The 14,687-nt window shown below is 38.5% G+C and overlaps 1 protein-coding gene across 6 annotated transcripts in view; it reads right to left on the bottom strand.

Annotated features, from left to right (window-relative positions):
• Positions 1-14,687, bottom strand: part of grid2 (glutamate receptor, ionotropic, delta 2) — a 528,950-nt gene that overhangs the window by 69,371 nt on the left and 444,892 nt on the right. For all 6 annotated transcript variants that reach the window (XR_009129664.1, XR_009129665.1, XM_058071482.1 and 3 more), the window contains exon 13: positions 13,796-13,991. Coding sequence is in view for 4 of the 6 variants with exons in the window: in XM_058071482.1 (XP_057927465.1) it covers positions 13,796-13,991 (196 nt within the window). In the remaining 2 variants the exon portion in view is untranslated. The remainder of the gene's footprint in view (positions 1-13,795; positions 13,992-14,687) is intronic.

Below are 14,687 nucleotides of genomic sequence, written 5' to 3'. Positions count from 1 at the left end.
TCTATAAGACAAGAGTACTCTGCTGTTTTTAAGTCCTGATTGCAAAAACGCTAGTCAAAAATCCTCTATAAGACGAGAGTACCCTACTGTTTTAGAGTCCTGATTTCAAAAACACCAGTCAAAGATCCTCTATAAGACAAGAGCCTCAAAGATTCTCTACAAGTTTTGAAGTTCTGTTTGCAAAAACACTAGTCAAAGATCCTCTATGAGACAAGAGCACTCTACTGTTTTGAAGTCCTGTTTGCAAAAACACCAGTCAAAGATCCTCTATAAGACAAGAGCACTCTGCTGTTTTTAAGTCCTGCTTGCAAAAACACTAGTCAAAGATCCTCTATAAGACAGGAGCGTCAAAGATCCTCTATAAGAAAAGATCACTCTGCTGTTTTTAAGTCCTGATTGCAAGAACGCTAGTCAAAGATCCTCTATATGACAAGAACATTCTGCTGTTTTTGATTCCTGATTGCAAAAACACTAGTCAAAGATCGTCGATAAGACAGGAGTGTCAAAGATCCTCTATACGACAAAAGTACTCTACTGTTTTTTAAGGCCTGATTGCAAAAACACAAGTCAAAGATCCTCTATGAGACAAGAGCACTCTACTGTTTTTTAAGTCCTGATTGCAAAAACACCAGTCAAAGATCCTCTATAAGACAAGAGCCTCAAAGATTCTCTACAAGACAAGAGCACTCTGTTGTTTTTATGTCCTGATTGCAAAAACGCTAGTCAAAGATCCTCTATGAGACAAGAGCACTCTACTCTTTTTAAGTCCTGATTGCAAAAACACCAGTCAAAGATCCTCTATAAGACAAGAGCCTCAAAGATTCTCTCCAAGACAAGAGCACTCTGCTGGTTTTATGTCCTGATTGCAAAAACGCTAGTCAAAGATCCTCTATAAGACAAGAGCACTCTGCTGTTTTTAAGTCCTGTTTGCAAAAACACCAGTCAAAGATCCTCTATGAGACAAGAGCACTCTACTGTTTTGAAGTCCTGTTTGCAAAAACACCAGTCAAAGATCCTCTATATGACAAGAGCACTCTGCTGTTTTTAAGTCCTGCTTGCAAAAACACTAGGCAAATATCCTCTATAAGACAGGAGCGTCAAAGATCCTCTATAAGACAATAGCACTCTGCTGTTTTTGAGTCCTGATTGCAAAAATGCTAGTCAAAGATCCTCTATGAGACAAGAGCACTCTACTGTTTTTAAGTCCCGTTTGCAAAACGCTAGTCAAAGATCCTCTATAAGACAAGATCACTCTGCTGTTTTTAAGTCCTGAGTGCAAGAACGCCAGTCAAAGATCCTCTATATGACAAGAACATTCTGCTGTTTTTGATTCCTGATTGCAAAAACACTAGTCAAAGATCGTCGATAAGACAGGAGTGTCAAAGATCCTCTATAAGACAATAGCACTCTGCTGTTTTTGAGTCCTGATTGCAAAAATGCTAGTCAAAGATCCTCTATAAGACAGGATAAAAATCCTCTATAAGACAATAGCACTCTGCTGTTTTTAAGTCCTGATTGCAAAAACACCAGTCAAAGATCCTCTATAAGACAAGAGCACTCTGCTGTTTTTGAGTCCTGTTTGTAAAAACACTAGTCAAAGATTGTCGATAAGACAGGAGTGTCAAAGATCCTCTATAAGACAATAGCACTCTGCTGTTTTGAAGTCCTGATTGCAAAAACACTACTCAAAGATCCTCTATGAGACGAGAGCACTCTACTGTTTGTAAGTCCTGATTGCAAAAACACCAAAAAACACTAGTCAAAGATTGTCGATAAGACAGGAGTGTCAAAGATCCTCTATAAGACAATATCACTCTGCTGTTTTTAAGTCCTGTTTGCAAAAACACTAGTCAAAGATCCTCTATAAGACAAGAGCACTCTGCTGTTTTTAAGTCCTGTTTGCAAAAACACTAGTCAAAGATCCTCTACAAGACAAGAGCATCAAACATCCTCTATAAGAAAATAACACTCTGCTGTTTTTAAGTCCTGTTTGCAAAAACACCAGTCAAAGATCCTCTATGTAAAAACAAACAAACAAAGTCCCTCCTGTAAAAACACTAGCCAAAGATGCTCTATATGACAGGACCACTCTGTAGTTGAGCTTTTATGGAGTACATGCAGATGATATGAAACAGCCTTTCTGGTTATGTTTCTAAGGGCATCATAACCCTGACTGTACCTAATAAAGCGTATATATATATATATATATATATATGTATATATATGGTATATACTGTACTGTACTGTAGTAGAATGTACTCCTGTTTCACCATGACAATGCCAACCTTATGTTCAATTATTTCCACCATCCCCCCCCCGTCCGCCTCCACGCGCGCCCGTTTTGCATAGAACATTAGCGATGTGGGCCTCACTTGTCCCGTGTTAAACTTCATTTTGTGACGAGCCCATTTGCCATCCCATAATGTCCCCTTGTCACCGTCTGCCCATTTAGCATAATGACTCCTGAAATTATGATAAAAATGCCATCATGTCATTACCTCTGCTACATAAATTTGAAGACTGCAAGTTAGGACGTTGGAATGTAAAACTATTAGCCTTCGCCGATTTACCATAATGACTTCGGTGATGATGATAAAGATTATGCAGATTATACTATACGCCAAGAATTGTTTGAATCCCGCCTCCGCACCGCTGCTGGGATGGGATAAACAGGGAAAAAGGTGGGAACACGGAGAAGTGGAATGCATGGTGCGGCGGTGGTCCAAGAGGAGGACGGGGCAGACATATTGGTGGATTTTAATTTGGATGTTTTTACTAATACATAAATTCATTTTCCTATTAGCTTAATGGACTCCCGGGTGCATTAGTGGAGTTGCAACCATTTAACAAAAAAAAAAAAAAAAAATACTTGTCCTCCTATACGTCCTTCAGTGACCATCATGCATTAAATGTCCGTCTTTTTCCACCCAGTTAAAAACAAAGTAAGGACACGAATTTAGAGGAGAGTGTAGACCTTCTCCAAGGCCAAACAATCCTAAAAATGTTCAAAATGATGTGCAGTTCTCCACCAGTCCTGTAGGTGGCGGTGATGTGCCGACGTACAGCAGTTTTTATTTTCACTCTTCAACTTTTCAGTAAGAAAAGCAGCTATTGGCTGTTCTAGAAGTTGCTAAAATTTTGCATTTATATATATTATATTATTTCCAGGGCAGCACGGTGGTCGAGTGGTTAGCGCTCAGACCTCACAGCTAGGAGACCAGGGTTCAATTCCACCCTCGGACATATCTGTGTGGCGTTTGCATGTTCTCCCCTGTGCATGTGTGGGTTTTCTCCGGGTACTCCGGTTTCCTCCCACATTCCAAAAACATGCTAGCCGCCCACCTTGATATGAAAGTTTGATATGGATGCTCAATGGTATCACGTACCCAAATGTGGCCTGCAGGACACTAGTTTGAGGCCCCCGCCTTGATATGAAAGTTTAATGTTAGTGCGGTCCGTGCAAGTTTGATATGGATGCTGTATGGTATCATGTACCCAGAAAAAAATTGTTAAGTTTGATTAATGTTCATGTTAAAGGTTAAATAACTGTTAATAGTTATCCTCACGATCCGTGTGGAAGTGGTAAGTTTTTGGCTATATAAGTTTAAAGGAAATAACTTGAAGGCTACCGTTTAAATCGAAGATCGTCGTAAAGGCAAGCTAACAGGCTAACAGACGGACGGTGTTGACACACGCCGTTGCCTAAGTACCTCGCATCGAGGTGTAGCTGTAGCATGTAGCTCGGGCTGAAGCACTCTGGACACAATTATATACACAGAGAATGGAAAAAAAAAACAAACGACAGTTTCAGACTGAAAACCACCGAGACCACTACAGCAGGGTTCTCAAACACGCGGCCCGTGGGCCAAATGTGGCCCGCGGGACACTAGTTTGAGGCCCCCGCCTTGATATGAAAGTTTAATGTTAGTGCGGCCCGCGCAAGTTTGATATGGATGCTGTATGGTATCATGTACCCAGAAAAAATTATTACGTTTGATTAATGTTCATGTTAAAGGTTAAATAACTGTTAATAGTTATCCTCCCTATCCGTGTGGAAGTGGTAAGTTTTTGGCTATTTAAGTTTAAAGGAAATAACTTGAAGGCTACCCTTGAAGCACTCTGGACATAATTATATACACAGAGAAAGAAAAAAACAAACAAACGACAGTTTCAGACTGAAAACCACCGAGACCACTACAGCAGGGTTCTCAAACACGCGGCCCGTGGGCCAAATGTGGCCCGCAGGACACTAGTTTGAGGCCCCCGCCTTGATATGAAAGTTTAATGTTAGTGCGGCCCACGCAAATTTGATATGGATGCTGTATGGTATCATGTACCCAGAAAAAAATTATTACGTTTGATTAATGTTCATGTTAAAGGTTAAATAACTGTTAATAGTTATCCTCCCTATCAGTGTGGAAGTGGTTTTTGGCTATTTAAGTTTAAAGGAAATAGGAAACAGTGGAATGTTTTATCAGAGCTTTTCTTGTAGAAAATCGGAACAAAAGCAAAGTTTATTCATTTTTCTGTTTTTAATAAATGCGTTTTTTTTTTTTGGAAAACCAGTGGCCCCCAAGTAAATTGAGTTTGTAAATTCGGCCAAATTAAAAAAAAAATGTTTGTCCAGTGTTTTTTCCTTTTCCTTTTCGAAATTAATTAATTCAAATCTCATCTCGTCCTCATGGAGACCAAATCTCGTCTATCGTCTCGCCTCGTTTTTATCACACCACAAAGATGCTATAGTGTCACAGTTCTTTTAAAACCAACCTCTGCCAACTAGCCATTGGTCCGAGTTGCCAAGGTTACAGAGCGCGGTGGCCATCTGTGTTGCTGTGTCGACATTCTCCGTATGAGAGCATAGCCAAAGGATATATAACGTACAAATACATACATACATCATCTACAGTATATACTGTACATCTGATATCTTATGAGAATGTGAGGATCAAGGGCGTGCTTTGATTAGATTTATGAAAATGAGCATGGTATTTTTGTGTCTTTGTGTTGTATTTTATTGGATGGGAATGAAATCTCCACAGAAGCCGTCTTGATATACATCTGTCACCGTGCCTGATTACGACTGCGGCAATATCCACCACAATAATTCAGCCTCTGCTAAGACCAAATGCCTTTTTGGCATTTCTATTTTCTACAAGTGCAAATCACCCTGACGGGAGGCGTTTGGAAGAAAGAAAGGAGAGAAAGCTCTTTTTTTTCTGCAGGAGTGTGATAGCTCATTAGAATTCCACACAACAAGCCCAAACAGCAAACATATTTCCCCCGCTGTTAGAATCCTCTGCTTGTGTGATGACACTGTTGTTGTCTGTGTTAAGACGGCTAAGATTTGAGCTAAGCAAATTAAAAAAAAAAAAAAGTGATACGTTAGCGTGGGAAGTGCGGGATAGTCCAGTGTAATTATAGATTAGACATTGCAAATAAATGTAATTTGTCATCTATATTCCTTATGAGATTGTTTTTTGTTCTTTGGCATAACAATAATAACAATAATCCTATCCAGCTGAGTGGTTTGCTGCGCATTTGAAAGAAAAGGTGCTCAAACACAAGCTTTTGATGTTTCCCCTGACCTCATAAAAACATCCCTCATACTGTAGCTATGCTAGTATTGCTAACACTAGCAACACTAGCATAACGAAGTGTAATGTAGCATAGTCTAGCATAGCACTAGTGTAATGTTAGCACTATATATCACATACTGTAGCTATGCTAGTGTTGCTAACACTAGCTACACTAGCTACACTAGCAACACTAGCATAGCGAAGTGTAGTGTAGCATAGTGTAGAGTAGCACTAGTGTAATGTTAGCGCTATAGCTCACATACTGTAGCTATGCTAGTGTTGCTAACACTAGCAAGACTAGCATAGTGTAGTGTAGTGTAGCGTAGCACTAGTGTAATGTTAGCACTATAGCTCACATACTGTAGCTATGCTAGTGTTGGGAAGAGTAGTAACACTAGCATAGCGTAGTGTAGTGTAGCACTAGTGTAATGTTAGCACTATAGCTCACGTACTGTAGCTATGCTAGTCTAGAAAATGCTAGAAAAAACCTAAACCCTGCTGCTTACTATAGCCATGTATGCGTTTGTATGATTCATTTTGAAAATTCCTCTCCAATAACAGAGTTTCTCTGTAAATGGTTGATTTTTTTTTTCATAACGAAAGACAGAAAGTGCAAAAAAAAGAGGTTTTGACTGATTATGCGCATATGTATGAGGTGTTTAATGTTACACTCGCACATCGTTTCCAATCCAACACACCGACCCTCCGCCGTCTCTGCACTTCTTCTCTGATTGGCTGTCATTTGTACGCCTGGATAGATTTCAGAATCAACTTCCTTTGGCCAAAAGCTTTCCAAAGCGTTCCAAACCGCTTCTCCTCATCCTAGCGAGAAGGGTCACTGTGCAACGTGACCTTTTCCATCCCAAGCCAAGCCATCGGTTAACCTTAGCAATTAATTTGAAAACACACGAGTGTTGATAAGGCGACCTCGCTAAAGTGAAAGATTGACTCGGCGCGTCAGAAGGTCATGTGGACAGAAAATCACTTAAAAGTGACAATCCACTCAATTCTAAAATCACTCTGCCGTCATCAGAGATTCCGCAGGCCGGACTGAGAGCGCTTGTCAAATAGTGCGACTTTTAGCATCTAACCAGCGGCTGCGATAAGGACAACTATGAAGGCAACTGCGCCTTGGACATGCATGCATGCATGCATCCACTGAAGCTTGACTGAAATGCTGTGGAAATATGCTAAAATGTAGTCTAAATAATAAATTGAAGCCGAAACTGCAGAGCTTCGGTAGCTGAAGCTTGACTGAAATGCTGTGGAAATATGCTAAAAATGTACAATGAAACTAAATTAGTAGTTTTGAGTTCAAATCAGGAATTGAACCAACGTTCTCCGGGTCTGGATACAAGAACTCTACCGGCTACATCACGTAATGTGGAAGTGGCATCGCGCGAGGCAGGATTAGAATCCCCACATTAAGTGCTTAAAGCACACTATAAACCTTGCTAAAATGTATAATGAAACTAAATTAGTAGTTTTGAGTTCAAATCAGGAATTGAACCAACCTTCTCTGGGTCTGGATACAAGCACTCTACCAGCTACGTCACGTAATGTGGAAGTGGCAGCACGCGGGGTAGGATTAGAATCCCATATTAAGTGCTTAAAGCACACTATAAACCTTGCTAAAATGTATAATGAAACTAAATTAGCAGTTTGAGTTCAAATCAGGTATTGAACCAACGTTCTCCGGGTCTGGATACAAGCACTCTACCAGCTACATCACGTATTGTGGAAGTGGCAGCACGCGGGGTAGGATTAGAATCCCATATTAAGTGCTTAAAGCACACTATAAACCTTGCTAAAATGTATAATGAAACTAAATTAGCAGTTTGAGTTCAAATCAGGTATTGAACCAACGTTCTCCGGGTCTGGATACAAGCACTCTACCAGCTACATCACGTATTGTGGAAGTGGCAGCACGCGAGGCCGGATTAGAATCCCCACATTAAGTGCTTAAAGCACACTATAAACCTTGCTAAAATGTATCATGAAACTAAATTAGTAGTTTGAGTTCAAATCAGGAATTGAACCAATGTTCTCTGGGTCTGGATACAAGCACTCTACCAGCTACATCACGTATTGTGGAAGTGGCAGCGTGCGAGGCCGGATTAGAATCCCACATTAAGTGTTTAAAGCACACTATAAACCTTGCTAAAATGTATAATGAAACTAAATTAGTAGTTTTGAGTTCAAATCAGGAATTGAACCGACGTTCTCCGGGTCTGGATACAAGCACTCTACCAGCTACATCACGTCATGTGGAAGTGGCAGCGCGCGGGGTAGGATTAGAATCCCACATTAAGTGCTTAAAGCACACTATAAACCTTGCTAAAATGTATAATGAAACTAAATTAGTAGTTTTGAGTTCAAATCAGGAATTGAACCAACCTTCTCCGGGTCTGGATACAAGCACTCTACCAGCTACATCACATATTGTGGAAGTGGCATCGCGCGAGGCAGGATTAGAATCCCCACATTAAGTGCTTAAAGCACACTATAAACCTTGCTAAAATGTATAATGAAACTAAATTAGTAGTTTTGAGTTCAAATCAGGAATTGAACCAACCTTCTCTGGGTCTGGATACAAGCACTCTACCAGCTACGTCACGTAATGTGGAAGTGGCAGCACGCGGGGTAGGATTAGAATCCCATATTAAGTGCTTAAAGCACACTATAAACCTTGCTAAAATGTATAATGAAACTAAATTAGCAGTTTGAGTTCAAATCAGGTATTGAACCAACGTTCTCCGGGTCTGGATACAAGAACTCTACCGGCTACATCATGTAATGTGGAAGTGGCAGCGCGCGAGGCCGGATTAGAATCCCCACATTAAGTGCTTAAAGCACACTATAAACCTTGCTAAAATGTATAATGAAACTAAATTAGCAGTTTGAGTTCAAATCAGGAATTGAACCAACCTTCTCCGGGTCTGGATACAAGAACTCTACCGGCGACATCACGTAACGTGGAAGTGGCAGCACGCGAGGCAGGATTAGAATCCCACATTAAGTGTTTAAAGCACACTATAAACCTTGCCATTGCGCCTTGGATGTGCATGCATGCATCCACGTGAATACTCGCTTGCAAATAGCACATTTATTTAGCATTTTCAGTACTTCAAAGCTTTGATATCTCCTATTAGTAATGCAACAGTGTTGAGGTTGTAAACGTTACCGGGATAAATAATTGATAGCTACTCTAAATAATAAATTGAAGCCTAAACTGCAGAGCTTCCAGGGCCTGACATGGCAACAAAAAAACAAGCAACCTCCATTCTTCTTTCATGACATAATGTATTGTAGCGAGAGGTAAAACATCATTTTGATGATCCACTGACTGACACACGCGGCAGACATATGAGCTTAGAGTATATAGTCTATATATTGTATGCTGCAGGCATATTTCTGCTGAAAAAACATACAGCGCTTACAGATGTCTGCTTCCACGTTCAATTGTGTGTTTGTCTATGAATGGGAATGTTACATCAAAATGTGTGTGTGTGTGTGTGTGTGTGTGCAACACCTAGAGACAGCTGAGACACTGACCCATTCTGACATTTAATATTATTTTGCTGCAGGGGATGGAAAGTGAAAGGGGAGGAAAAATCCATCGAGCACAGGAGACAACGGTGACGGAGAGAGTAGGTAAGAGGTTTATTGTGGAAGAATGGGGGGGGGGAGAAAAAAATCCAAAGCCGAGAGAGTGTACCACTGAGAAAGGGAATCAGGGTCTCGACCGCAAATATAACAAACAGCCTGGACCCTCGCATCTAAATATAAAAAGCTGACACAGAGATGTCCATCACAGCCTGGAGGCACGATTCAAGGTAGGAGGCAGTGACACGGAAACCAATCGCATTTAGACGTTTATGTTGCAGTTCATATTCGGGACTGTGTTTAGTGGGTTCCTGCAGTTGCACGGAGGATGCTAAAATTCAAACTTAATAACTACTGTAGATTATTCCATCTTCGGAAGCTGAAGCTTGACTGAAATGCTGTGGAAATATGCTAAAATTCATTCATTTTCTACCGCTTTTCCTAACGAGGGTCCCGGGAGTTGCTGGAGCCTATCCCAGCTGTCTTGGGGCGAGAGGCGGGGTACACCCTGGACTGGTCGCCAGCCAGCCAATCACAGGGCACATATAGACAAACAACCATTCACACTCACATTCATACCTATGGACAATTTGGAGTCGCTAATTAACCTAGCATGTTTTTGGAATGTGGGAGGAAACTGGAGTACCCGGAGAAAACGTGCAAGCTCCACACAGAGATGGCTGACGGTGGAATTGAACCCTGGTCTCCTAGCTGTGAGGTCTGCGCGCTAACCACTTGACCCCCATTCAGAACTTTTCAAGTTATTTTGACCTCAAACAAACAGATAAACAAAAAAAACAAACTCTGAGCTGTGCTTGTGCTATAGTGCTATGCTAAAAATAGTCTGCAAAAGTAGCAAAAATAAAAAAATTGCCAAAAAAAAATAGCAAAAGTAGTCTGCCCAGTAGGCACATTGACAACAAAATGCGGAGAAGGGAAATTATATTTGTTGAAAATGAAACAACACCCCCCCAAAAAAATAGTCTGCAAAAGTAGCAAAAAAAAAATAGCAAAAAAAAAATAGCAGAAGTAGTCTGCCAAGTAGGCACATTAACAACAAAATGCGGAAAAAGGAAATTATATTTGTTGAAAATGAAACAACACCCCCCCCAAAAAATAGTCTGCAAAAGTAGCAAAAAAAAGCAAAAAAAAAAAAAGCAAAAAAAAAATAGCAGAAGTAGTCTGCCCAGTAGGCACATTAACAACAAAATGCGGAAAAGGGAAATTATATTTGTTGAAAATGAAACAACAACCCCCTCCCAAAAAAATAGTCTGCAAAAGTAGCAAAAATAAAAAAAATAGCCAAAAAAAAATAGCAGAAGTAGTCTGACAAGTAGGCACATTAACAACAAAATGCGGAAAAAGGAAATTATATTTGTTGAAAATGAAACAACACCCCCCCCAAAAAATAGTCTGCAAAAGTAGCAAAAAAAGCAAAAAATAAGCAAAAAAAATTAGCAAAAAAATAGCAAAAACAATAGCAAAAAAAATAGCAGAAGTAGTCTGCCCAGTAGGCACATTAACAACAAAATGCGGAAAAGGGAAATTATATTTGTTGAAAATGAAACAACACCCCCCCCCCAAAAAATAGTCTGCAAAAGTAGCAAAAAAGCAAAAAAAAGCAAAAAATAAGCAAAAAAATAGCAAAAAATAGCAAAAACAATAGCAAAAAAAAAAGCAAAAAAATAGCAGAAGTAGTCTGCCAAGTAGGCACATTAACAACAAAATGCGGAAAAGGGAAATTATATTTGTTGAAAATGAAACAACCCCCCCCCCCCCCAAAAAAAAAACACAAATAAGTGAACATAATTGGAAGCCGACTGGAGTGAATCCTTGATGACAATAGTGACAACCACAGAGTGGCAGCAACAAAGTGCTTGTGCAGCCAGAAGACTGCAGTATGTGTGTGGGTGGCTTTAATTCATTCAGCTTTCTTCTTCTCCAGACGTCCTTGTAGCTTTCTCCCTTGCCTCTCTTTCAGCGCACCACCTTTTGTTTGCTGCGTTTTGTGTGTGTGTGTGTGTGTGTGTACTGTCGTCTTTTAAATTCACCCTTCTTTTTGTTTCTCAGTACTCTGTTACTGTGTGTTCAAGCTATGTGTCCATGCCTCAATCCCCTGCATTCATTTACATTGCATTGAAGACAATATGGTTCTCCCTGGTGGTGCACACAATTCGCTAGGACCTTTTCTCCTTGGCCACATTTATTTTCCAAATATAATAAAATTGAGTTTAATCACACATAAAAAAAAAAATCAAGAGGTTGCCTACAGCCACATGTAGCAATATTTTTTGAATCAGCGGAAGAAGGTAATAAAATTATAACCCATTTAAAAAATTAGCCGTAAAGCAAGGGTGTCCAAAATGCGGCCCGGGGGCCATTAACTTAACAAGAAGATGAAAAAAACAGGAAAAATTAAAAAATCAGCAGTAATTTTACAAGAATAAAGTCCAAATATTAGGGGGAAAAAGCCTTAGTATTAGGAGAAAATTCACAATATATTACCCTGTAATATTAGGAGAAAAAAAGAATGCCATTTTAGTTTCAGAAATTCAAAAAAATTATTTTAAAAATAATTTTATAATTAATAATTTAAATAATTTTATTAATTTCTTTTTTTAAGTCATAATATTATGGAAAAAAGAAAACATTGTAATTTAAAAAAAAACTGTTGTTAAAATATTATATAATGTTGCAAAAACAAAGTCAAACTTATGGGAATAAACTCATAATTACGAGAAGGCAGGAAAAATGTAAAAATCAGCAGTAATTTTACAAGAATAAAGTCCAAATATTAGGGGGGAAAGCTTTAGTATTAGGAGAAAAAAAAGAATGCTATTTTAGTTTCGGAAATTCTAATTAATTATTTTAAAAATAATTTTATAATTAATAATTTTAATTATTTTATTAATTTATTTTTTAAAGTCATAATATTATGAAAAAAAGAATAACATTGTAATTTAAAAAAAATGTTGTTGTTAAAATATTATATAATGTTACAAGAACAAAGTCAAACTCTTATGGGAATAAACTCAGCAGTAATTTTACAAGAATAAAGTCCAAATATTAGGGGGGAAAAGTTTTGTAAAAAAAGTTTTGGAAATTCTAATTAATTCTTTTAAAAATAATTTTATAATTAATAATTTTAATTATTTTATTAATTTATTTTTTAAAGACATATTATTATGAAAAAAATTGTATTTTTTCATTAATTATTTAAAAAATAATTTTATAATTAATAATTTTAATTATTTTTATTAATTTCTTTTTTAAAGTCATAATAAATAAACTCATAATTACGAGAAGAACATTTACAAGTTGAAACATGAAAAAAAACTGCTGTAATTTTAAGATAATGAAGTCTAAATTTTAAAGGGGACCATTTTTCAGACCTTTGTATTGAGTTGTGGACTCCTATAGAGCAGCTCCACACAATGACCAGCACTGAAAGCCTTCTAGATCTTCCAGAATCTGCACCTCCTGCTATGTTTGGATTTCCAAAACCATCTAATTCATTCCACGCCCACTCTGCTGTGATTGGTTCCACTCAACTTGTACCGCTAACATCATGTATAGCTTGTACCAGAGCACGCCCATATAAGGAAGTCCGACTCACTGTGACATCACAGTGTCTCGGTGTTAGAAAAAACTCTGGAAACCGAGCGTTCAGAGCCATCCCAAATTTAAGAAGAATTATTCAACAATAAAAAAGGAAATGAAAAAACTTATTTATGAAGAAATATAAATAAATAAAAAAGAGAATTAAAGACCAAAATATATATTAATAATAGTGAAAGTGGCCATTGCATCCTTTGGTTTTTCACTATGTGGTCCTTGTTGGTGAGTTTCGTTTCCAATAATAATAATAATTAAAAAAAAATGTCCGCCTCTTTAATCACTTCTTTCAGCCCTTCAAAGGCCTTGGTTGCTGGCTGCAGTTCAAGTGGGATGCATCACGCTCACAGCGGCAGGGATAACATGCAGCCTTCCAGTGGGGAACTAGCCAAGGCCGGCACAAGCAGAACGCGGGATGCGTACAAATCACTGTCACGCATCGCGGAGGGAATTGAGCGTTTAACCGCGCAGATAGCGTAGTATATGCGCGGGCCATTATCGTCATTTACATAGTTTTATCCTCCATCAACAGAGAAAATCCTGTGCGGCGTTAGATATTTGTTACATAAAGACCGAGGATGAGCTGCAGGGTAATTATGAAATTAATGCATGTGCATGTGTGAAATATGGCGTTTATTACAACATGCTAGCTTGCATGAGAATGGAAAGCAAATATTTACAGCGGTGGTCCTCGTTTATTTTTACCCAACCCCGTTTTTGACTGATTAAAAGACAAATGTTAATCATATATTATGAAAAATACCAGCTATTGTGTGGATAATAAAAGGCTGGATGGAGCATTGCACCACATGTTACAATAGAGGGCGCTGTTTCCCTATTTCTATTTATTTTATATTCAATACAGTAGTGACGATATTGTGAAATTCAAATGAATACAATATTATAAGAATTCACGTTTCACTTCAATAAACCACAGCTCCCCAGCGCCCAGCAGCACTCATGCATCCCCAAACCACATCGCTACCGTCAACTCTTACCTTTCGGATGCCCTCCTTGGACTCTTCCACGTTGTTCTCGGCGCCCCCCGTGCGGTTGATCATGCGCCACATCTGTGAGTACATGGGGTCTCTCTCGAAAGGGTTCATGGCTTTGGAGCGCACCTGGTCGTACACGGCAGAGTCCAACACGGTGCCGTAAGGAAGCTCGGTCTGCTTGGACAAGTCCTGGAGGGACCTGGGATGACGAGAGGTGACATATTTGTAGTCATGTACCTGAAAATTAATTTTCAATATTTTCATGAAGTCAAATTGTCAGCCAGATATTCATCAAGCCCAAAAATAATAAGTCAGAGCAGATAAACAAGTCCCCCTCCCATTTAGTGTGGTAGTGGTAATTTTTTGGCTTGTTGGTTGTCCTTCTTCCTCACTCAGTTTGAAATCTTAAGTTTAAAATAAATAAACTGGAAGATAACTAGTTAGGATTGCTATGTTTAAAGCTGCTGTTGTACCCCCCCCCCAAAAAAATTAATAATTTTCTTTGTAAATTGTCCCATATTATTCCCATAATATAACTTTTCCCCCAATCTTTTTTTTGTTTTTTTCTCATGATATTATGACTTAATTAAATAATTTTTTCCTTCAAAAAATATTTGTGATAAGTTGGGAGTTAAGTTATTTATATGAATGAATTGAATATTTTTGTCATAGAAATTGTGTTTTTGATTTTGTAAATATTTTTTTTACTATTATTAGAGCGGTCTAGACATGAAATGACATCTCTATAACTTCATGTAGTTAACTTCCAATGGATTTATTCAAAAGTGTTTCAAACAAAGAAGTCAAAAAATTACCACTTCCACACGGCATGGGAGGAGATATTTTTTTTTACTCCGTCATGTATGTGAATTTCCGCAAAGTAGGATTCCTTATT

This window comes from Doryrhamphus excisus, chromosome 4 (genome assembly GCF_030265055.1).
Source record: "Doryrhamphus excisus isolate RoL2022-K1 chromosome 4, RoL_Dexc_1.0, whole genome shotgun sequence".
Classification (NCBI taxonomy): domain Eukaryota; kingdom Metazoa; phylum Chordata; class Actinopteri; order Syngnathiformes; family Syngnathidae; genus Doryrhamphus; species Doryrhamphus excisus.
The sequence above is the reverse complement of the archived record's forward strand: the minus strand, read 5'-3'. Positions and strand labels throughout refer to the sequence as shown.